The sequence below is a fragment of the Phodopus roborovskii genome, unplaced genomic scaffold (assembly GCF_943737965.1).
Source record: "Phodopus roborovskii unplaced genomic scaffold, PHOROB, whole genome shotgun sequence".
Taxonomy (NCBI): Eukaryota; Metazoa; Chordata; class Mammalia; order Rodentia; family Cricetidae; genus Phodopus; species Phodopus roborovskii.
In genome coordinates, this window is record NW_026126611.1 from 82,991 (window position 1) to 107,222 (window position 24,232).

Sequence of the window (24,232 nt, forward strand, 5' to 3'; positions counted from 1 at the left end):
TTAGTAAATAAATATACTCACAGTCTTTCCTGCTTCTTTTCAAATTTAGCTAAGGTAAAATGTTTAAGTTTTTATTTTACTTCTAAAATAAGTTCATATAACTTTTAAAATCCTTTATTTTTTGGTACAATTTATACAACGTTGATAAGTCTTTAATTACTCTGGATATAATTTCTTTTAAGATTTTAATTAGCCTGACAGTTAATTTGATTAAGAAATTCCTGGGAATATACATGTCATATTGTCTTTTCTATAGTGGTTTGGTAATCTGGTTACAATGCAATGGTGGAATGACCTGTGGCTAAACGAAGGCTTTGCGACTTTCATGGAGTATTTCTCTGTGGAAAAAATATTCAAAGAGTTCTACAGTGTAAGTACTGTGTTTCTTTATCCTATGAGGAGGAAATAGTGAAGTTATGAGTTATTTACCATGTGTTTTCTATGCATTTGAGGTAATGAAAATTTTTTAGAAATCTATAGCAAAATCTATAATTCTGGAGACTTTATAATTAAAATTACACTCTTGCTTATTGATGTAATTCATTGAACATTGAAATAGTTGTGTATGGCCTTACTTTTTTTTACATCGGATGAATATTTTAAATACTACATTTTATTTTTTATATGGTTTTTCTGTTTGAAGGAATTTAGATAAAGTTGGAAAATTTGTTTTGTTAAAAAAAAATTAAAAACTATGTATAAAGAGAGATGAAGACTGACTTCTGGATTGCTTTTTATATTGTCACTGAATGCATTCTTTCAACAGTTCTTAAACAACATATACGTTGCTAAAATAAATACAATAAATGTGTCCTTGCTTTATACAAACCACATATCATCCAGTTTCAAAGACCTAAGTTGTGTCATTAGAGTTTGGACATATTTCCTGTACTCACAGATGTTCAGACTTAATAGGCCATAATTTGATAGATATTGCTGAAACAAATCAAGCGTTACTGGACAGCACGAAACATGGTCTACTTAAACTACAGGAAAACCTCACACATAGAAATGTTTTGAATCCCAAAGTTCTAGTTTGGCATTTCTTTATATTGGGCTTGATTAAAACTACAACTAATTTTCAGTTGGAATACTAGGAGGTAGTTTTAAGTCATGTATGCAACTTAATTAAGCAATGAAATACACAGTTTCACCACTAGAGGGTGCCCATAATGCTTAAAATTTTAATATGCATTTTAGGGACTCCTGGCTGAGCTCTTTCTCTATGCTTTCAGACTGAGTTGTATTTTATTTAAAATAACATTAACTAAGAATTGTATATTTTAATAGAAACTCAAGGTAAGGAGCAAGTGTCTGTCCTAAGTTTCGATTTTCATTTTAAAAATATACTTTAACCTTTGTTGAATATTTATCTTGGATATTCAGATTTGCAAATTTGCTTTCATTAGTTGTAGAATCTTAAGTTTACAGTTATGCTCTTTTTTTGGAAAAGCTAATTATTATACTCCTCAATTCTGTGTGCAGTTTTAAATTTAAGGAATATTCATACACTGTATTTTTAGTAGTTTATTTGCTAAAATTTAATGAACCCAGGTTTTTTCATCCTGTAGCAATTTGCATAATTTGTATAAATACTACAATTGCCTTTATAGTGGTCATGACTTCCTATCATTTTATTTTCTTTTTTACTAGTATGAAGACTTCCTAGATGCTCGATTTAAAACTATGAGGAAAGATTCCTTGAATTCATCCCATCCAATATCATCATCTGTTCAGTCTTCAGAACAAATAGAAGAGATGTTTGATTCTCTTTCCTATTTTAAGGTATTACTTTGCACAAAGAAATGTACTTTCTTTTTTGAGACAGGGTTCTGTGCATCCCTAATTGTCATGGATCTCACTCTATAGACCAGGTTGGCCGTCATCTCAGTGATCCTCCTGCCTCTGCCTCCCAAGTGCTGGGATTAAAGGCATAAGGTGTTATCACCTAGCTAAGAAATATACATTTAATGGACTTCAAAGTCATTTGTAAGTCAGCAAACAGCCTAATTCATATTAAAGATTGAATAAACATTGCTTTTGGGTAAACTTTAAATTTTAAATATGTAAATCTATTTTAACTTTTGTGAGTGCTTCTTTCTTTGTCTCCCTCTTATTTGCTGTGACTAGTATTCAGGCAGTAAAGCAGATCCTGTAAGAATTCATCTCTCAGAGTTAGTTTTCTCTATTGATCTATAAGTAGAATGTGTTCTAAAAAGAGAGGGTCCTGAGCAAAGCCTTTTATTGTGTTACTCAGAATTGAGGTATTTTCCAGAATCAAGATCATCAAAATAATTAAGCAAAAAAGTTATTTTAATAATTGATGATTATGATTACCCTTCAGGATGTGAAGCATAAATACCATGTTTGTGGATGGAAAGTAGAAGCTTTGTTGGGATCTGAGCAGTTTGGAGAGCAGAGAAAGTGTGGTACCAGTGTTATTTGAATGTATAATGTCAGAGGGTGATGTTAAAAACCAGTTAACCTTTTGTTTTGTTTGTTTGTCCATCATGTTTGGTTGTCAGATTACTTGGCTAGTAAATCCTTTTGATAGATAGAGAAGAGAACACATTGAACACAAGAGAATAGAACCTATATTATCAAAAAGCTCAAAATTGGGTGGTAAATACATGTGGAATAGTAAGAGAATTGTATGTGCTGAAATAGTACAGAGAAGTTGTGCATTTTGAAGAGATACTCTGAAGAAAAATAAGGTTTGAAATACCTCTAAGAGCACAGATAACTGGAATAGTGTGCTCTGCACAGAAAAGCAGGAGTGCTGGAGGTTGGGGCTGGGACATTTACGTAGAGATAGGGCCAGGGTGAGTTGGGAAGAAAGGAAACATGAGCCTCAGTTCCTGAATGCCATAAGAAATCTAGGCATTTTTAATATAAAGATGATTTCATTAAACTTGATATTTAGAAAACTTAAGTTGGATTCAGTATATAAAGTGGATTATAATAGTAGGGAGAGAACAAAAATGGAACAAGGTACTGAACATCAGACACGCAGTGGTGAACGTTTGAAATGAGCAGTCATAACAATGGGAAGAAAATAGATCTAAAAATATTGGTGAGGTTTTTAACTTGAAGGACTTGGTGGGTGACAGGGTAAGACAGATAAAGGCAGAAATGTTTTCCAGATTCAAGCCTTCTTCAGAAAGGAAGGAATTTATAGTACTTTTAATAAGAAATGAGTTTAATTTGATCTAAAAATACATACACTAATTTCCCTTTATCTGCAGTTTCACTTTCCATAGCTTCAGTCGCCAATTAGTAATCATCTTATGAAAAATATTAAAAGGAAAAGTCCAGTAATAAGCGATTCATAAATTTTAAAGTGCATGCCCTTCTGTGTTATGGGAAAAGCTCATGCTGCCCTGTCTTGTTATGAATAAACCATTTCCCCAATGTATGCCACCAACTGTTCATCACTAAGTACCATCTCAATTATCGGATTAATTGACTTAATTAGGGTTTATGGTCAAGAATCTCTTATTTTATTTATTAGTGATCTCTAATATACAAGAATTGTCTTTTTACCAAAGCAAAGACGTGAAGTGGTTACTTTAAGTGACTAAGTCAAAGTTCTTTATAACTTTCTTCTTCATAGTCACCAAGCCACTGATGCAGGTTGCCTTGTGGGGGTTCATTCATTAGCCTGTTTTGAAATTACCATGAGCCAATCACTGTTCTAGACTCAGGATTCTTCAAGAGACAAACTGAATGTTTCTTTGGAGTATCCATTTCATGGTTCTAATGTAGAGGCAGATATTAGATAGATAGAAGAATTAATGTGTGCTATATTAGATGAAAGAGAGAAGAGAAATGAGAATAACAAAATGCCATTTGACATAGCATAGTTGGAGAAGGCCACTTGTAGGCAGGCAATATTTGTAACCCATTTGAGAATGAAGCCTATAGGCTCCTGGGGACAAATATTTTAGGGAGAACTAATTAAAGTATAGATTTTTGTATGCAGAAAAGAGATAATGTCACAGTGTTAGAACAACTGGCCTTTGGTAGCCTACCTACAAGGCTGTTCTTTAGCTGGCATTTGGCAGTCTAGATTTGGGACCAGTTTATACAGTTCATGACGAAAATGATTTACCCTCCTAAGCTATACCTGCTTATTTGCATATACCCAAATTCCGGAGCTCTCAAAGAATAGAAGACATTTAGCATAAGTACATTTGCTGAAAGATTATTTTTAAAATGTATGAGTGGAGTCAAACATCACATTAAGAGTTTTTCTTAGGTTTTTTTGTTTGTCCTGGGATCCACATGGAGGAAGGAGCAAATCAACTCCTGAAAGCTATCCTCTGTCTTTCACATTTGCACACACACACCACAATAAAGTTTTCTCTCACCAACTGGAAATTAATATTCTCATTTACTGAAATGGAGAAGAAGGATGGATACGTAGAACTGGGGCAAATAAAAAACTGAATTTTTAAGTGTGAGATATATTATTAGATATACAAGCGGAGATGCCAAGTAGACAGTTGAATATGAGTCTGGAATTCAGAATTAAAACCTAATTAGATATATAAATCAGGGGGCTAAAGCCCCTAGAGTTGAGAGCAACTATAAAGCAAATTTAGGTGGTGAAAATGAGACACCCAAGGTTCTAAAGAGCAAATGGCAGGACACACCAAGCTCAGCCATTGGGAATATAAGATTCAGTAAAAAAAAGACCATTGGTAGCGCATTGACTTGACTTAGAGGTAAAATTAGAAACACTATACCAAGGTTGGATGCATACAGACTTTCAAGCAGAAGTGGTAAATCAATCCTATGAAGTGCTATTGGTACATTATTGATAAGGTAAGAGAAGTGAGATTGATCTGGCACCAGAAAATTCACCAGTGACCATGGTTATAATATTGCTAGTAGAATAATGGTTAGTCTGTGGTATGAAAGAACATAGAAAGAGAACAAATGTAGATGACTATAGAGTTTTCCTACAATTGAGAAGCAAGAACTTGTGTGATAACTAGAGGAGGCTTGAAGTTAAGGAAAGGTAGAGAGTCAATGTTTAACCATGTGTATTTTATTAATGGGAATATTATAATATAGAGGAGAAAGTTTATGTAGAAAAAAGAAGGGACTATTGAGAATAAAAATGCTTAAATTTATAGAATAAGTATAGCTATAGAGTGAAAACTGAGTACTTGGAATCTTGATGACTTGATAGTGCTACTTTTTTTTTTTATCACAAATTTATTTGAACACTGTAATTCTGTAGTTGCATCTTTGAATTGTTCACTCAAGTAGCCTTCAGTATAGAAGAAGAAATGAACATATACCAGGTATAGAAAATATCAATTGGAAATAAGGCAATGTGACTTCTCTCTCAACACTAAACGGTAGTTGCTTCATGGTTGGAAAGGTAACATGTGTGAGAGGGTATAGTATTACCTGAATTCTTACAAGCCTGGTTATGGAAGCTTAGTGTTTTCTTGTTCCTCTGAATATTCATTAGTATAGTCATTCTTCAGAAGAAAGATCCTGAATATTTCTGCAACATGAGAGACTAAAATTAGAATGTAATTACTACCAGTAGAGAGATTTTGTTAACTGACTGTGTCTTCCTTGGTGTATGTACATGGACGCAGCCAGCACTTTAAGCATTGGAGGTGGGAGAAGAGATGTCATAGAAAATTTGCATTGTGTTTCTATTAAAAGTACACAAATGTTGATCATTTTAACACTGCTATAAAAACAGCAAAGTGCATTGATAGGTCACAAAAAATAACTCATGGAGATTTAGTGTATATAAGAATCTAACTCTCTTTGTTAATATTTATATTTCTAAATGGTCTACATCTATATATATAAGAATAATAATGTACTGTAGCTATGTTGTATATATGAAATTATGTGTTTTAGAAATAATATATTTTCAGCCTTAAGAGTCTTGATTCTATGGCTTGCAATAGTTATTGTTTTTTTCCTCTTTTTCTTAATTTTTGGACAGGGAGCATCTCTCTTGTTGATGCTTAAGACTTACCTTAGTGAAGATGTGTTTCAACATGCTATCATTCTTTACCTGCACAATCACAGTTATGCATCCATTCAAAGCGATGATCTCTGGGACAGCTTTAATGAGGTAAGTAGCCTGGATAATTCAGTCCTGTCTATGAACTATAAGAGAACCTTTGTTTATATTTCTGTCATACATATAGATAGTACCAATGATTAGTTATTTAAGAGAGAGTAAATAGAGCTTAACATATAAATATTTGTTATTAAGATCAAGAAATGGAAATACTGTATATTGTTACAAAAAAAGGGGGGAATCTGGCCATGGGCAGCCATAATTATTTTGTACCTTAATCTCTATTCCTTTTGTTGGGTAAGGAAAAATTTTCTTCTGAATATTAATGATTATTACATATTTTTGATACTTGATTTGTTTTCAAAAACTTATTTTCCTATATCTTTTCTAGTTTTTCTACCTTCAGTTAATGATACTATATGAAGCTTTATGAATCTCTTTATTTGGAGACCCAGATCCCTCCCAGTAGATGATATATCACAAGTTAACTACCATGAGATAATACTGCCCTTGAGTTGTTTGTCTCTGGATTTTATTACACTTCCATTTTCTAACAAGCAATGTAATTGGATAGAAGCTATTCTTGAGAGCAGTGTGTAAACCCAGCTTACCTGTGCACATATGTTGGCTGCACAATCATCATGTGCTTCTGAGTTTGTTATCCTGATCTAAATTGGTGGTTCTTAATGCTCTTGAAGATCACAGATGTATCTGAGAATCTGAAAAAAGAAAAACCACACACGTGCAAGTCATCACTACAGTTTCAGAGTCTTATGGATGCTGAGTCAAGAACCCTTGCTTTGGGTGTGTCTCATTTACTATTGCTTTTCCACTATGAATGATAGTATTTTCTAGTATTAACTGTTTGCTCAGAAGACAGGACTTCCCTACTGAGTTCTTTTTGAGAGAAGGAATTTTTACTACTTAACACTTTCTTCTGTATTACTTTTTTTTTTTGTTCAATCATATTTTGGCATTTCAGTGGAGAACAATCACTTACTTGGTTCCCATTCATACATATTTTTGACATATAGAACATATGCCAGCCTTTATCAGTTACTGCAAATAATGGTGTTGCCCCATCCCAACCTCGTTCCTAACAATATTCTCATTTTATAAAGCATCCTTTACAGTACTCTCTTATTAAGTTCTCCAAGTACCTGCTTTTCTTCCCAGCCTCTGGTCTTGAAATAAATAGATCAAAACCATGAGAAAGATAAGATTATTACCTTAATGAAATTGGAAAACATTGTTCCAAATGTAATCTAGAAAAGATGCTAAATCATTATCCTTCTTGCTTTAAAGAGACTTTTTTTTTTTTTTTTTTTTTTTTTATAAACTACTTTTTGTTTTGCAAGACAGGGTTTCTCTGTGTAGCTTTGGAGCCTCTCCTGGCACTAGCTCTGTAGACCAAACTGTCCTCAAACTCATGGAGATCCACTGTCATTGCCTCCTAAGTGCTGGGATTAAAGGTGTGTACCACCACCGTCCCACTTGTAAAGCACTTCTTGATCATTGATACCAGATATCTTGGTATAGTGAGCTTTACAGGGTCTAAGAACCTGAGACATCAGGTTTTAGATTTTGCAGAAAAGTTAATGTATTTTGGGGAAATAAAATCATCAAAAAGAGTTTATGGTCATTCTCTAAGAGATGCAGTTAAGAGACAGAGTTTTCTGATGCTGACATCACCTTGTAGCTCTCCCCAAGACTGGATCTTTGAAACAGACACTGAAGAAGCAGAGTAGGTGAATGAAGAGGGGTCTGGACTTGCTGCCTCTCAGGACTGAGTTGCAATGCTTCCATCCTATAATACTTCTCACTAGTCATAATCTTTGAAGTCCTAGTGCTTAGGATTGAAAGTGCACTTACATCTTCTGATGGATTCTAATGTGGAACTCTGCAGGTTGGTAGCACACTTGCTGCTTTTCAGCATGGTACTACTCGTGTCTTAGAAAACACTCACATTACAAGCTAGTTTGTTTTACTTAGCTTGATAAAAAAAATGTAAACTCAACTCAGCATCAATTCTATGTGGTCTTCATGGAGTACACTAGGAAAAGATGAAAAGGCAGTCAAAGTGAACTATAATTTTAGACAGATTTTATTATTAAGCACAATTAATTCTCCTTAATTGAATAGGTCACAAACAAAACACTAGATGTAAAGAAAATGATGAAAACCTGGACCCTACAGAAAGGATTCCCATTAGTGACGGTCCAGAGGAAGGGGACGGAGCTCCTTCTACAACAAGAAAGATATTTTCTAAGCATGCAACCAGAAATTCAGGCTTCAGATACCAGGTATTGTTCTTTTTTCTTCCCAGCTTATCTTGATTCTACCTTCAGATATAAGGATTTTAGATGTTTTATAATCATCATTCTTGTGAAACCTGATGAGGTCTTTCCTCTTTAGAAGGAGCTTGGAAACTCTCCATTACTGTCCCAAACTACCAATTCTTGAATAACTAACTAAAACATTAGGAAGAGAACTAACTCTCCAATGTTTTACTTCTGCAGCTACCTGTGGCATATTCCAATATCCTATGTTACTGATGGAAGAAACTATTCAGAATATCGATCTGTTTCGCTACTGGACAAGAAATCAGGTGTGACAGTAGTTAATACCTTTCTGATAAAAAATTACCAATAATGTAATTTTAAAAATTTGACCATAGGATAGGTAATAGATTGTATTTCCCAGTGTGTACATTCTCTGATCTAGTGTCATAAGTAATTATCCAACATTTGAATAGAATAAGACCGACTCTTTATATGTATAGAATTGTCTTTCAGGTGTAAGAAATAAAGTTAAGAAATTGCAAAGAATATCTTGGCAATGTTTTATGTTTAAGTTCTGGATAAATACTTTATGTTTTAAAATAAGTAAAAGAACCAGAGCATTTGCTTAAAGTGTTATTATCTACTTTCAAGGGCCAGCTTGGGGCCAGTGCATTTTAACAAGCATTTTATAAATTATCTTTATGCATAATAAAAGTAAATTTATTACCTACATTTACAGTAAATGCTTATTACAACATATCCTGTAGTCATGTATGTAGGTGGACTTTCTTTGAACCACCAAATAATGACAGTGAAACTTCTTATTAATTATGAAAGCTTGGCCTTAGCTTAGGCTTGTTTCCCAATTACCTCTTAAAGTTTAAATTAACCCATTTATATTAATCTATCCTCTGCCACATGGCCCTCCGTGTCTCATGGCGAGTTTCCCCTCTCTCAGATTCTTCTCCCAAGTTCCTCTCTTTCCCTGAAATGCTCACCTATCCTTTGCTGCCTAGCTATTGACCCTTCAGCTTTTTATTAAACCAGTCGGGAGGTGCCTTAGCAGAAACAAGTATAATTTCTAATCATTTGTGAAATACATCTGTGATACCTACTCATATATTGTTTTAACTTACATCCCAAAAGAACATAAGGCTCTTGGGTTCTGTGACAATCAGCCATGAATACTTTAGATTTATGAAAAAGGCACAGTTCTTACTTAGATTAGGATCTGTTTTCTAATCTTCATTTTTGATTGGTGAATAAAGTCCAGTTGCCTTGATCGCACCATTCCAGTTTAAATGGATTTTAGATAAGGTATTTGTCTCTGAGCCTACTCTAAAATAGGGTTGTGATAAGGATTTTTTCAGAGTTTATTTATATTGAGCACCTAGAGTCATGTCTGGCAGGTGTTACGTCCATTTTAGACACCATTACCAATGCCCTTACTAAAGAATCTTTAAGCATAGTGTATCCACATTACATAATCTATGCAAACAGTTTTCTAATGCTGTCATAAGTTCTTTTGAGCTTATCATTTATCATTTAAAATTTTTTTGCTTGAAATCATTATGGACATATGATTTCCATATCTTGCCTTTAAAAACATATGTGTATATATATACACACACACATATATATATGGTAATTTACAGTCTTTTCATTTTTTTATGATTACTCGATTATCTTTATTAAAAGCATTTCCTAATAAAAATATAAGATGTTAATATTTTTTCCCATTTTGTCTTTTTTTTTTTCTTTTTAATCAGAGCTTCTCAAAATTAAAGACTATTACCTTTTATGATTGGGTACTCAAAACTAAGTTACTCTTCTGTATTGTATGATAATACTGGAAAGTGCCAGCTTCAGTATATGAAGAGTTGCAGTAGCTATGCAACAGTCTCACTATTTAAAGCCCTGAGAGCAGAAAGTGATCCCACCATCTCTTTGATTAATGTGTAAAAAAAGTGCTGCCTTCCCTGGTGAAACAGAACTCTAAACATCAGAGTTTCTAAAGGGGTACTCCAAACCATGGAAGAGATTCCTCTCTGTCCATTTAACAGAGCATTTAGAAGGAGCCAATTAGGAAAATTTGCAGACTTCCTAATAGTATTTAAATTTTTGCTGGCATTAGAAATTGACAATAAGAAATCTACTTTTGTCCTTTAAAAAGCTGTTTATATGTGAGTGTGATAAACTATCGTGGTGTATAAAACAGCTCCAAATTCCCTACTTATTCCTTATACTAGTCAACTCTTTGTTACTGTAACAGAGTTTTTTGTTTCTTTGTTTTTGTTTGTTTGTTTTTCTTTTTGGTTTTTTTGAGACAGAATGTCTCTAGCTTTGGAGCCTGCCCTGGAACTCCCACTGTAGACCAGGATAGGCTCGGCCTCACAGAGATCTGCCTGCCTCTGCCTCCCTAGTGCTGGGATTAAAGGTGTGCGCCACCTCTGCATGGCTGGAGTAACAAATAATTTAAAGGGAGGACAAATTTATTTGGGCTCACAGTTTTGCAGGGTTTAGTTTCTGTCTTGGGAGATGGGGAGGAGAAGAAAAACACTGACAAGTTATATCTTTTGAAAACATTACAAAGTAGTAACTTACTTCCTTCTCCAGACCCTACCCCATAAGTATCCATTCTCTACCAATCTATCAGTGAGTTAACTAGTTACTTCTTAATGATAGATCCTCTAGCTTAGAACCAAGCCTTTAATACATGAATATTATAGGAGGGACAAATTAAATACATGAACCATAGCCTGCCTCCTTTTCTCTCCCTACTGTGCTTTCTCTTTTCCTCTCCCTCTCCCCCTCTCTCCTTGCCCTCCACCTCCATCTGTGTCTACTCCCTCTTCCTCCTCCTCTGCTCCATTTAATTCTCCTTGGCTCCCTTTTCTCCCTTTCCCTCTGTCTCCCTCTCAGTCTCCCTCACCTGCTCTACTCTCATTTTGCTGCATAGAAAAATTTCCAGCATCTTAAACAGGCCACACTGTGTTTATCTTTTGGGTGCTATTGTCTGTCTCTCCTTGGAGAACACCCTGACTCCCCACTCCCTTGACTTCCTCCCATTCATTCCCCTGCCCTAAGCTAAGCCATGGCTTGTTCCAGGGAGACTTCTGCATGCCAAGACAAAGTAGATTTCCAGTTTATAGTTTCAAATAGCATTTTGTACTTTTTACTCAAGAGAATTCTGTAAGTACTATTCACTTGTGTCTCTCCATATTATATTTATCTCCCATTGAGGGTAAATATTGCAGTTTATAAATTACATTAATGAACTTGGCATATAGTAGTTACATAAACAACTTACTGAATAAATGAAATCACTGCATTTTAATTTTGACTATGAAGACTTGTAAGGAAAGACTATTTAAAGCTAAAAGAAATGCCTTGTTTCCCTTCATTGAAAAGACTCACAGTTAAAAGGAATATAATTGTTGAATCTGAGGCTGGAATTGGCCCAGTTTTATGTAAGCAGCATGTGCTTCCTGTTAGTAAATGTGTAGTTCTCTGGCTGCTTTAATTTCTTACAGTTAAGATTTAAGAGTACACATTGAAAACACTCTGCTTTTATAAGAAAATGTGTGACCCTAAGGAGAGTTGAATCTTCTTGGCTCCTGATACCTCAATAGTAATTACTCTCAACTTAGTTGCATTTTGATTTTTTTCAATTCTCAAAATGTAGCAGAGAAAAGGACTTTAGGCTTATTTTATTTTCATACATTGCTGCACTATAGGATCCTCTTTGGTTGCTTAGATTTATAGTGGGGCTCTGACCTTAGCTTGCTGGTTTGACCGTGTGAAGTAGTTATATTCAATTTTCCCCTCTTTCCCTTCTTTTAATAATTGGTGTGCATAAATAACAGGGTAAAGGAGATCATTTTTCGTGTACACTAAAATTTTCTACCTTGTCCTTCCTGTCTTTCTGTTATCTATCTTTTTTTCCAAACTTAATTTTAACTGGAAATGTTTTTTTCTGAGAAAGTATATTGCCATACCTGAAATATTGCTATGAAACTAAAGGATGTATCATTGGAAAGAAAAGCAATTAGAAAAAGAAGAGGAGGTGATTTACTAACATACCTTCATGTGCTGTTATCTACTTAATAAGAGAGGGTTTTTTGCATGGATGCAGTGAACTGCGGTACCCCCTGGAACAGACTTGATGTCATATTTTCTAATTTTATAGTAAAAATGTATTTTTTGTCTGAGGACTTCGATATTTCTTTATAAAACAGTAGTTGATTGTCATACCTTATTGACAAATATTTTTAAAATCACAATTAGATTAATTTGTGTTTTGTCATTTAAAATTAAATTGCTCACTATTATACAATAGACTGTGGAAACTGAACTGCTAATCTGTTAATGGTTATAATAAATTAAAAGCATATGACAGTAGTCTCATCTACATTTGAGCTGGCAACCAGGTAGGTCCCTTATGTATAAAACAATTATTTTTGATACCTATGGCTTTGAGATCCTGTATCCTAGTTTATTCAGAAAACAATAAAGGTACTCCTATGCTAATCTTTAAATAAGTCTCCTCTCTCCTGCTGTTGGCTTTGTTGCTTATCTTCTGGCAACTTGATGACAGAAATCATTTGAAATATACTCCCAGCTGCATTCCTTCTCTACCATCTGGAGTTGGCCATGTTTGTAGCATAGCATGCGCTCATCAGTGAAAATAGTTATTATTTCACCATTTCCTGAAGCTATCCAATGAAACAGTTGCCATGTTTACCATTCTTCTTAAGTCAGTGGCGATAGGGCTATATAACCCTTCTTTCATAGAGTTTGTCTTTAAAAGCTCCATAGAAGAGTGTGCTTGCAAATCCCAAATGGAAAATATTGGTACTTTTTGGATTAGCTGATTATACAATTATTCTCATCAATTATAAGCCTGGTTACAATTTCCCTAACCTGGAACCATGACTTTTTCCATCACAAATCCTCCTCAGAGCTCCATTCTGCTCTGGAAAAAGAAAAGAATTTCTCCCAACTGATCTTTCCCATCTGTTATTATGTCAAGAATAAAACAGAAACTAACATTCAATCTTTTAATGAAACAGATTGATAGCTCTATTAATACATAATTATTCCATCTTCATAATGTCCAAAACATCAACAAAATTAGAGTAATAAAATGAATCAGCTACATCTTAGTAATTCATGCTTTTGAACTTGACAAACTATAAGTAAAACTTCAAATATTAATGTATTTTTCATTTTAGAATGTGTCTATAAAGCACTTTGTATAAAAATAATTCACTATACAAGTATTTCCTGAAATGGAAAGTTGGATATTAGAACATTGCATATGGAGGCAATGGAAGTGAAGGGTTGGAGAGAAGTCTTAAAGGTAAAAATGCAGGATGAACATCAGTACATATAGGACAACTGAAGGAAATACTACATTAATTAAAACAATTATAGGGAAAACATGACAATAAATATACTCCATGCTTCACATTGATACCATTGGTTTTTTTGTTTTTTTCTTTGAGACAGGATTTCTCTGTATTTTTGGAACCTGTCCTGGAACTCACTCTGTTGAACAGGCTGGCCTAGAACTCACAGAGAACAGCTTGCTTCTGCCTCCCTAGTGCTAGGATTAAAGGTGTGAGCCACCACCATTCAGCCAGCATGTAGTTTCTTAAAAGAATTACGGATATGAAAACATGCCTTAATATTGAGAAAACAAAAAATGAAAGCCCCTCTTGTCTTCTCTCTTGTTTTTATTCTTCCTCTCTTTTTAGATATCATCAATCTTACAGAACAAGTGCAGTGGGTCAAAGTCAATACAAACATGACTGGCTATTACATTGTTCACTATGCTGATGATGACTGGGCAGCTCTAATCAATCAGTTAAAAAGAAATCCTTATGTTCTGAGTGACAAAGACCGAGCCAACCTCGTCAATAACATCTTTGAACTTGCAGGGTAGAGTATGCTTGATTTACATTATTATTGTCATTTTTAAAGATGTTATTGCAGTAAAGAACAATTCAGAAAGCATTTTGAATTAAGTTCAAATTGACTGTTAGATATAGTTTTAGAAGATTTGGAAAATGTAAGGCATGTTCATTGCTTTCAGAGATTTTATATGTATTAGAAACATCAGCTATAAACAGATTGAATAGGTAGAAAGCATAAAACAGAATCAACTACTAGTTCAAGAATAGATACCAACAAACAGGGTACATATTTTGTTCAGTAAAAATATTGTGGGAATTCAAGCTTCACATTATCTCATGAGAGAATTATTTGCAGGAAATAGTTGGCTTCTGTCTAAAGCTTAGTGCTAACCTATTGATTGAATAGCATTTCTATTAATTGGATTATCCTCATATGTTGTGGCTTGACTCCCCAACTACCATGTACATTATAGAAGCCCAAAGACAAGAATGGCAGTGGTGTTTTGTAAAGGTATCTTCTAAATAGTTTACAAATTTAGATTGATTATAGGCCTAGACACACAAAGAATACTTGTCATTATTACTTTCCATTTTTGGCTTGTGTTTTAAATATGAAGTAACCTTGTTATGTATGTCCTTTAAACCATTACTGTTATAACTTCTACAAACTGCCTGTTGTATTCGCTTGTTTGTTTGAGACAAGGGTAGCCTTGGCTGCCCTGGAACTAGCTATGTAGATCAGGTTGGTGTACACAGAGATTGACTTTTCTCTTTCTCTTGAGTGTTAGGTTCAAAGGAGTACAACACCCCATCCAGCCTAACTGATTAGTTTTTAGAAGGTACTCACTATATACTCACAATGGATCTTGTCTCAACAAACACGGCAGACTGATTACAGAAAGAAATAAAATTTGTCTGTTTTCTGATTCAGATACTCTGAATCAGATACTGATTCATATAGGGAGTATGCCACCAAATCATGTGATAAATAGGAGTAATTAGTAAATAATATCATAGTAGTCATCTTTTCTAATGCAGCGTGATGCTTTTACTGAGTCAGAATAATAGATGGCTTCTGACTCCAAAAATGACCTGTTGTGTATCTTTCTATTAAAATGCATTTTTAGCTGTGAGCCACTTAAATATAATTACATGAATCTAACTTTGCCTAATGTTACTGTAAACTTAAGTTTCTTGTCTGCAGAACTCACTGGCTCATCATAAAGTTGTATGTGTCTCAGCAAATTTACACTTCCTATTCATTTATTCTTTAGCCTTGGCAAAGTGCCTCTTCGGCTGGCATTTGATTTGATTGACTATCTTAGAAATGAGACACACACTGCACCCATCACTGAAGCTCTGTTCCAGACGGGCCTCATCTATAACCTCCTGGAAAAACTGGGACACATGGACCTGGCCTCAAGATTGGTAGTAAGTGTTCCTTTTTTCAGTTTCTCTTGTGTCCTACCTTTAATACTATTTTTTTGCAATTCTATTCAGCTCTTAACATGACTGAAAAAAATCAAACAGTAAAATTTCAATTTTTTTTTTTTTAATTCTTCTGGTTTTAAAAACCACTATGGATCAAAAATGTCAGTGCTTACCATGAAGAAGTTGGTGAAGCTTTTATATGAAGTAGTACTGTTTGAATATAAAAATGCAGATATTTGGCTGCTATCAAATGGAGCCATCTATAAGGAAAATGTCCCTGGGAATCCTCTTGTTTTTATACAACATTAAAATAAGGTCTTTTAGAAAATAGATATCCTGGTAATGGTCCAGCGGTCTTTATAAAATGCAGTACATTTGTTCTGAAAATAACCTGCTTAGGAGTTGTTACTCACTACTTTCCCATGAGTAATGTTGCTGGTAGGTGTAGCAGTGACTATGCAAGCTCTAAAGGAGAAGTATTAGACTTCACCTCAAAACCAGTCACCTAATTTTCAACAATAATTAAGGTAATATATTAGTTCTCTAGGAGTGTCTTAATGTATTACTACAAATTTGATGTACAGAAAAAGCAAGAATTTATTTTTTATGCCTCTGGAGTCTAGAAATCAAGGTGTTAGCAGGGTAGAATATCTTGTGAAGAATGAGCTAATTACCATAAAGGGAGGCAGAATGTCTGCCTGTTCTAAAGCTACCTAGCTAGTTAGTTTCACAATAGCAAAAGTCCTTCTTCATGTGCTTTTCTATTTAAAATTAGTCTTATGAAGCACTTGATAATTATCCCAAGCTGTCTCTTTGTTGAAATTGCAAATTGGGCCTTCAGAATATTTTCCTGTTGGTGTTCAAGTAACCTGTCTCCTGTTGGATCTTCATCCTCTATGGTTTCAGGTGTTTGTTTGGAACATACTATAAGTGTAGGATCCAGGGGGCCGATGAGTACAGGGTGATGTCTGTTTCTAAGACTTGGGCATTTTTAGTACTACAGCACCCTAAATATGTAGTTAAATACCAAGTTGGCTTTAGATCATAATAGAGGGGAAACAATAAAATTCTTTATTATTCTTAGGGGATTTTGATAGCATCAAACTGTCAAACTGTAGAACCACTTTGTAGGTAGGAAGTGGCATAGCAAGTATTTCCAAGCCTTTGAGTCCAATATTCAAGCATATCGGTATTTAATATTAGTGTCTGATTAATATTTATGTCATTATAACCAGAACACTATACATATTAATTTGTGCAGCATTCTGTGGAATATGCTGTGGTGCACTGGGTAGGGTCTGTAGGTGCATAAGCATTGTGTTAAATTGTTAACATCTGAAGTTAGTGCCTGGTTTTAGCCGTATTCCTCTTTTACAACTTAAAATCTGTCATTCTCTTACATATGAAGCATTGGTGGGATAAACTTTAGCAATAAAACTGGCAGTTCACTTTTAAGAAACTTTGTTAAGTTAGGAAAGAACCTCCCTGAGTGTATTGATGTGAAATTCAAGCAGTAAATCAAAATGTAATATATTGCAAGTATCAGCATCTTTTCCTGTTTTAAAGATAATTTTGTTATTGTTGCTATATTTTATTGCATATACAGTGTTGTAACAGGAGGCTTTTTATTAAAGTAGAATTGTGTTAGTGAAATGTTTATCATATTTTTAAATATACTTAAAATATTTGAGAGTCTCTCTTAATCATTTGGTATAAGGAGACCAGCAAAGTCAAGCCCTCTGATAGTTGGGTGTGAGTGCTTAGGACTTATTCTAAGCATCTTCAAGTGTCGGGCTTCAAAGTGCCATTCCCATAGGTGTTGCTGTGTCTCTCCACTGAGGTATTTAAGATAGGATTCTAAGCTATACTTTTCCCACACAGTGTTTCTTTGTTTCTGATTATAAATACCTTTTAAGTTTTTCTTTGATTCTCCATCCATTTGGAACAAAAATGGCAAGTTGAATGAGGGGTATAGTGCTCTTTATGCTTTTGAGTGGGTCATTGAAGATAGCAGGTACCAATAAGAGCCCAGTGGAATGTTCTGCATTGACTTATAGCATGACAAGTATTTTCCGATTCCATGTTCTCCTAGTAACTCTCAAGCTCTACCACCTCAAACATTCCACAATGTATCTAGTGTCTATTTCCTTGTCTTTAAACAAACAAAGGCAAGTTGGTGTGTTATCATAAGCTTTTAGAACTTCTTATACCAATTCTTGGCTTTAGGGATGGACAGTGATCTTCAAGAAGAGCAGAATACTTTGAAAGAACTTAAACTGAATTTGGGGGGTTTTTCATAACTCATCTGTGATACTTTATTATTGGGATAAGGTAGTATGTTAGTTAGGGTTTCTGTTGCTGTGATAAAACACAACAACCAAAAGCAACTTGGAGAAAAGCATTTTTCGCTTACACTTCCAGATAATAGGCCATCATTAAGGGAAATCAGAAATTCAAATAGTGCAGGAACCTGGAGGCAGGAGCTAATGCAGAGGCCATGGAGTGCTGCTTACTGGCTTGCTTCTCATGGCTTGTTAAACCTGTTTTCTTATAGCACCCAGAACCAATCAGCTACCTACAATGGGATGGGCCCTTCTTCATTACTAATTAAGAAGATGCCTGCCTACAATCAGATCTTATGGGGACAGTTTCTCATTTGAGGTTCCCTCCTTTCAGATGACTATAGCTTATGTCAAGTTGACATAAAAGTAGCCAGCACAGGTAGGAGGTGGTGGGTGATAGTAAAGAAATAACTGGTAAGGAGAAACTCGCTGATGCTGAGATACTGAGGAGATGGGACATCTGTCATTTTTTTTTTTTTTTTTTTTACTTTGCTCCTCCTTATGTATAGGTTGAAGATATTCTTTACAAAGGAAAAAAAAAAAAAAAAACCTAAGCATTTTATAACAGAGATTCTTCTCCTCTAGGATTTCCTGGGTGCACAGGTCTCTACAAAATAGTATAGTCTACATCCCCATTTTTAATGTAAAAATGTCAAAGCTACAGAAAAATGCAAAAATAGATGTTTAGTGTACATTCAAATGTTACTCAACTATATCAGTTTCTAGTTCTTAAAAAAAATATTTTTTGTCTTCACAAAAATGAAGAACTAGAAACTGGGTGCACATAATAAAAGTTCTCTGCAGTTCAGACACCATCAACTCTTCCTGAATTAAATTGTATCATTCTAAGTCCTACTTGTCAGTAGCTTTGTTATTGGATAGTTCCATACCAGCTAAATGTGGGCTTTATGTGTCAGTTAATATTTAATAAATAATATCCTGTAATTGTTTCTTATTGGGTAAATCTTGGAGAAAAGATATGTAATTATACTGATTTCCTGATTAAATTATTATTAATACCATTATAATCATATTTCATCTCTATAGACCAGAGTATATAAATTGCTCCAGAACCAAATCCAGCAGCAGACTTGGACTGATGAGGGCATGCCATCTGTGCGAGAGCTTCGGTCAGCCTTGCTGGAATTTGCCTGTGCCCACAGCCTAGAGAACTGTACCACTGTGGCCACAATGCTGTTTGACAATTGGATGTCATCAAATGGAACTCTGAGGTGAAGTGCACATCTACTTGAATGGTTCTTCCCATTCATTATTTCCTAAAGAAGGAAGGAGTGATATTCCATTATATTGCACATTCCATATTTAATACATTTTTTCCATAAGATTTGAATTGCTTCTACTTCTTGGTATTTTAAATACTACTGCCGTATTTGAGCACATAATTAGCTTTTGCAAATCTGATTTAGACACCCACAGCCAAACACTGAGCCTAACTCCTAGAATCCAGTTGCTGAGAGAGAGGAGTGATAAGAAAATGGGAGCAAGACCAGGCTATAGAAACTCACAGGGACAGCTGTCCTGAACAAGGGGGAGCTAATGAACCCCTAGATTAATAGCTGGGAAACCAGCATTGGACCTAATCAGACTCCCTGAACATGGGTCTCAGTTAGAAGGTGTGGGCAGTCTAAGGGACATCTCACAATGGAACCAGGATATATCTCTGGTGCAGGAAAGGACTTTGGGAGCACATTACCCATGGAGGGATATTCCCTTAACCTAGAGACATGAGGGAGGGCCTTGTCCCTACTCCAAATGACTTGACTTGACTTGACTTGACAGATTTTGTTGATCCCTGCTGGAAGGCATCAATCACCCACTCTGTGGAGTGGAGGTGGGGATGGGATGTGGGGGTCAGGGGAAAAATTATTTAGGTATATATCTAAAAGTACTATTGCTAGACTGTAGAGAATTGATTACTTTTTTATCATATGCGTGTATGTGTGTGTGTATGTGTGTATGTGTGTGTGTGTGTGTGTGTGTGAGAGAGAGAGAGAGAGAGAGAGAGAGAGAGAGAGAGAGAAAGAGAGAGCCCATGTGTAGGGAGGCCAGAAAACAATCTTTACTGTTAAATCCTCAGAAACACTTGTTTTTTTTGAGATAGCAGATTTCCCTGGATAGTCTATATTGGCTGGTCAGAGAGCCCTGGAAAGTGCCTGTTTCTGTCTCCTGAATGTTGGGATTTCAAGTGGCCACTTCATTGGCCATATTATGTGGGTTCTGGAGATCAGACTCATGCTTGCTCAGCAAGCACTGTACTGATTGAACTAGTTCCCCTAGCATTCCATCTTTAATTTTTAAGGACTTTCATGATATCATATTTCCCATAGTAATTATGTCATTTTATGTTTCCACCAACAGAGTATAACCTTCCAGTTTTGTTTTTTTGTTTGTTTGTTTTTGTTCTTCAAGACAGGGCTTCTCTGTATAGGCCTGGCTGGCCTGGAGATTACTTTGTAGATCAGGCTGGCCTCGAACTCACTGAGATCTGTCTGCCTCTGACTCCCAAGCACTGGGATTAAAGGTATGTGCCACCATCGCCCAGCACATTCCAGGTTTTTTTTTTTTACAACATTGGCAACATGCTTTCTGGGTTTGTGTGGATGGAAGTTTCTGTCTTGCCTGCCCTGCAGCCTTTTAGTCCCAATAAACACACAGAAGTTTATATTAATCATAAACTGTTTGGCTGATGGATCAGGCTTCTAATTGGCTAGCCCTCTCTTAATTATTAACACATTCCTGTTAATCTGTATATCTCCTCGTGGTCTTGGCTTTCCTGTGATGCCCAGGCCTCTTTCTTCCTCGGCAGCTACATGGCATCTCCCTGACTCTGCCTACTACCTTTCTCTATCCCTGTTTGGATTTCCCCCTGACTAAATCTTGCCTGTCCATTGGCAGAAACAGCTTTATTCATCAACCAATAAGAGAAACATATTCACAGCATATAGAAAGACATCTCCCATCGGGTTTGGTTTTGAGACAAGTCTCACTGTGAAACCATGGTTGGCTTACTTTTGCCTCCTGAATGCTGATATTAAAACAAACACTTCCATGTTTGGCCTAGTTTTCTGCTTCATTTGTTTGTATTTAAAACATTCACACACACCCCCACACCGCTATGGTGCTGAGGATCCAACTCATGGTCTCACACAAAGCACTGGAATCACAAGTACATGCCCCATACCCAGTTTTGTTGTTATATACTTGGGTGCTAGTCACTGAACTCAGATCCTCACACTTGTTATCCACAACCCCAATTTTCTGAGGTTTTGATGACAGATATTTTCAGAGTATGATAGATGTCTCCTTTAATTTAGAAGTGGAATGACTGGTAGAGTGAGCAGTTAGAAGAAAGGCTTTGGAATGTGATTAATTCTTTCTAGGTTCCTTGTTGAAAAATTGGAGCAGTGATTAAAATATCATTTGAAAAGTTGAGATGAGGAAGTTGAATAAGGTTCTGAAATCTTTCCTATCTCTGATATCTTAATAAAGGCAGTTGGTTATATTTCATCCCATTCCTGCCTCCCAAAAATATATTTACTGCTCTGTTTATATCATGAGACTTAACACACTATATTATAATGTAATATACTTATTATGTATGGTTTGGGATAGTCCGTGATCTACAGAAAAAGGGGTGTGTCTCATTCCTTCCTCTATCCCTCTCCAGTATGCAGGCATGTGTCTTCTCAGTAAATAATATTTTAATATTTTATTAAATTCAACTTACGCTGTAGAAAAATGATCATTGAATTAACTTTTTAATTATTTCTAAAAGTTCTGTGACTATTTACAATTATCATTTAACCTGAACCCGGAAATACTATTAGTCAACTCCTTGCCTTTGTTGTCAGATAATTTTCCTTGTTATTCTCATGGTTTACTATCTCTTTTGTAGCCTGCCTACTGATGTCATGATCACTGTGTTCAAAGTTGGAGCAAGAACAGAGAAAGGCTGGTCATTCCTCTTAAACATGTATTCCTCCATGGGCTCTGAAGCAGAAAAGAACAAAATACTTGAAGCTCTTGCTAGCTCAGATGATGTACAGAAACTTTACTGGTATGGAACCATTCAAAGAACATGATACAAAGAAACCAAAAGATAAAAAGCACTTTGCTCTTTAGGACAGGAGCCAATTTTCTCTTGGTTCTCACTATGACTTCTTCCTGGACCTAACTTGACAGGGTTGTGAAGAGTTTGCGTGGACTAGACTTTATCCTGAGGATTGAACCTTAACCAAATGATGCAGAATACACCTTGAGAAATTCGAAGATATTAGTAATCATGAACCCCATCTATGCCCTACTGGGATATGTTGTCCTCCCTTGGCATGGTGTGCTAAATTCTGCTGGTATTAGATATTAATCTGTTCATGCTGTCACTTTGAAAATGTAAACACTTGAGGAAGAGAGAACTATTTTTCTGTCTTCCTATGAACTTATTGCTGATACTTCTTCCTAATGTCCAACTACCTGGCCTAGAAATGGGAGCTTCATGCAGGTGAAAGAAAGGCACTAAGACCCAACAGAGAGAACAGTAAGAAGCAGAGTTCAAGCGTCCAAGGGGAATTCAAAGATGCGTGCACCTTAGGACATAGACAATGAAAGCCATACCAGGGATAGAGGGAGCATCTTACCTTCATTGCTTCTCTTATATATGTTCACTCAGCTACATCCTAACAGTGTCCCAGAGACATCCCTGACTCCTGCCCAGACCCACTTCCAAATGATACCCTATAAACATTATCTTTAAGGCAGTGGCTAGCCTCTGACCTTAGCACAGTACACTATAAACTCCCCTTATAAATATGCAAAAAGCACTTGAGCGTAGAGAGTAAAATGTGAAAATATTTCTTAGGACCCTTCACTTTGTCCTACTCTTCTCTATCTTTTAGTAGTATCAGTTAGGTCTGTGAGTTTACATGCAGAAGTATACATGCTACGTACTTTTGACCTGGAAAACTAGAAAATATGCTAGTTTTTAAAATTTGTTAAGTTGCAGAATTTTTTCCTTGATATATTGTAAATCATGTAATAACATGAGTATGTTTATCATGATGAGTAAAATAATTGACTGATTTTAACTTGTGTACTAATCTTAGCCTAGTTCAACCTGATTTATCTTGAATTGATAAAGAGGCTAATACAAGTTTGGCTATCGTTTCAAAAACAGTTATTTTGAAGGTTAAGTCTGTTTTCTTCACAGGTTAATGAAAAGTAGCCTTGATGGTGATATCATCCGAACACAGAAGTTGTCACTTATCATCAGAACAGTGGGCAGACACTTTCCTGGACACTTGCTGGCATGGGATTTTGTTAAAGAAAACTGGAATAAGCTTGTACATAAGTAAGTTTCTTGGGGAATGATTGAATTTCATATCCTCAGTCTATGCATTTGCAAAAGGCTCCCAGTGCTTTGCTGGCGCTCTGGGTTATGATGTACCCTAAGTGGGGAAGCACTTTTTAAGCAACAGCTTTCTATATTTAGAAGCATTGCACTTAGCAGTGATGTCCATTGAAATGCTATCAAGGCCTGGTACACCTGGCAAGCTACTAGCATAGTTCTGGACGACTTCAGAATAGTTGTTTAGTTATATGTATTAGAACTATTTCTTGATTGCCAAGGGATCAATTAAGGAATCACACTTAGCTAGGTAGCATCTGCAGGTGCTTCCTCCTCCTTTAAAAGCAATAATGATTTTTTTTTTTTTTTGATTATAGATGATTTTTGAGAACCGGATTGAGATTCTAGCTGAGTACCCCAAGCTCCTATCTCCTTTCCTGCCCAGTGGCAATAGTGTGTAAAGATGCCCCAACTTCTGGGCTACATATCCAAGAGGAAAAGCATTTCCTTTATGCTCTAGAACAGTGCTTTGGTTGTTAGCAGCTGCTTCATTTTCTCTCTTAATATTTGTGTTTCTTTAGGTTCCATTTGGGCTCCTATACCATGCAAAGTATCGTTGCTGGATCAACTCACTTGTTTTCAACACAAGCACATTTGTCTGAGGTTGGTTGTACAAAATGCTAGCAAGAAGCTGCATGGCCCTCCCCTTAGGCTGCACTATTTAAGTGGAATGGAGGCTTTTCATGCTAATTCCTGTCCCTTCTGTCTTTTGTCAATGTTAATGATTCTGCTTTGAGATTATTTTTAAATGGTTGCCTGTAAAGAGGTGAAATTCT

The 24,232-nt window shown here is 35.5% G+C and overlaps 1 protein-coding gene across 1 annotated transcript in view; it reads left to right on the forward strand.

Moving 5' to 3' along the window:
- Lnpep (leucyl and cystinyl aminopeptidase) overlaps positions 1 to 24,232 on the forward strand; it is a 51,210-nt gene that overhangs the window by 24,381 nt on the left and 2,597 nt on the right. Inside the window, exons 7-17 of the mRNA XM_051206095.1 lie at positions 257 to 370; positions 1,654 to 1,785; positions 5,981 to 6,112; positions 8,204 to 8,364; positions 8,581 to 8,669; positions 14,103 to 14,286; positions 15,536 to 15,692; positions 19,082 to 19,266; positions 21,951 to 22,112; positions 23,259 to 23,399; positions 23,978 to 24,059. Of these exons, the coding sequence (XP_051062052.1) occupies positions 257 to 370; positions 1,654 to 1,785; positions 5,981 to 6,112; positions 8,204 to 8,364; positions 8,581 to 8,669; positions 14,103 to 14,286; positions 15,536 to 15,692; positions 19,082 to 19,266; positions 21,951 to 22,112; positions 23,259 to 23,399; positions 23,978 to 24,059 (1,539 nt within the window). The remainder of the gene's footprint in view (positions 1 to 256; positions 371 to 1,653; positions 1,786 to 5,980; positions 6,113 to 8,203; positions 8,365 to 8,580; positions 8,670 to 14,102; positions 14,287 to 15,535; positions 15,693 to 19,081; positions 19,267 to 21,950; positions 22,113 to 23,258; positions 23,400 to 23,977; positions 24,060 to 24,232) is intronic.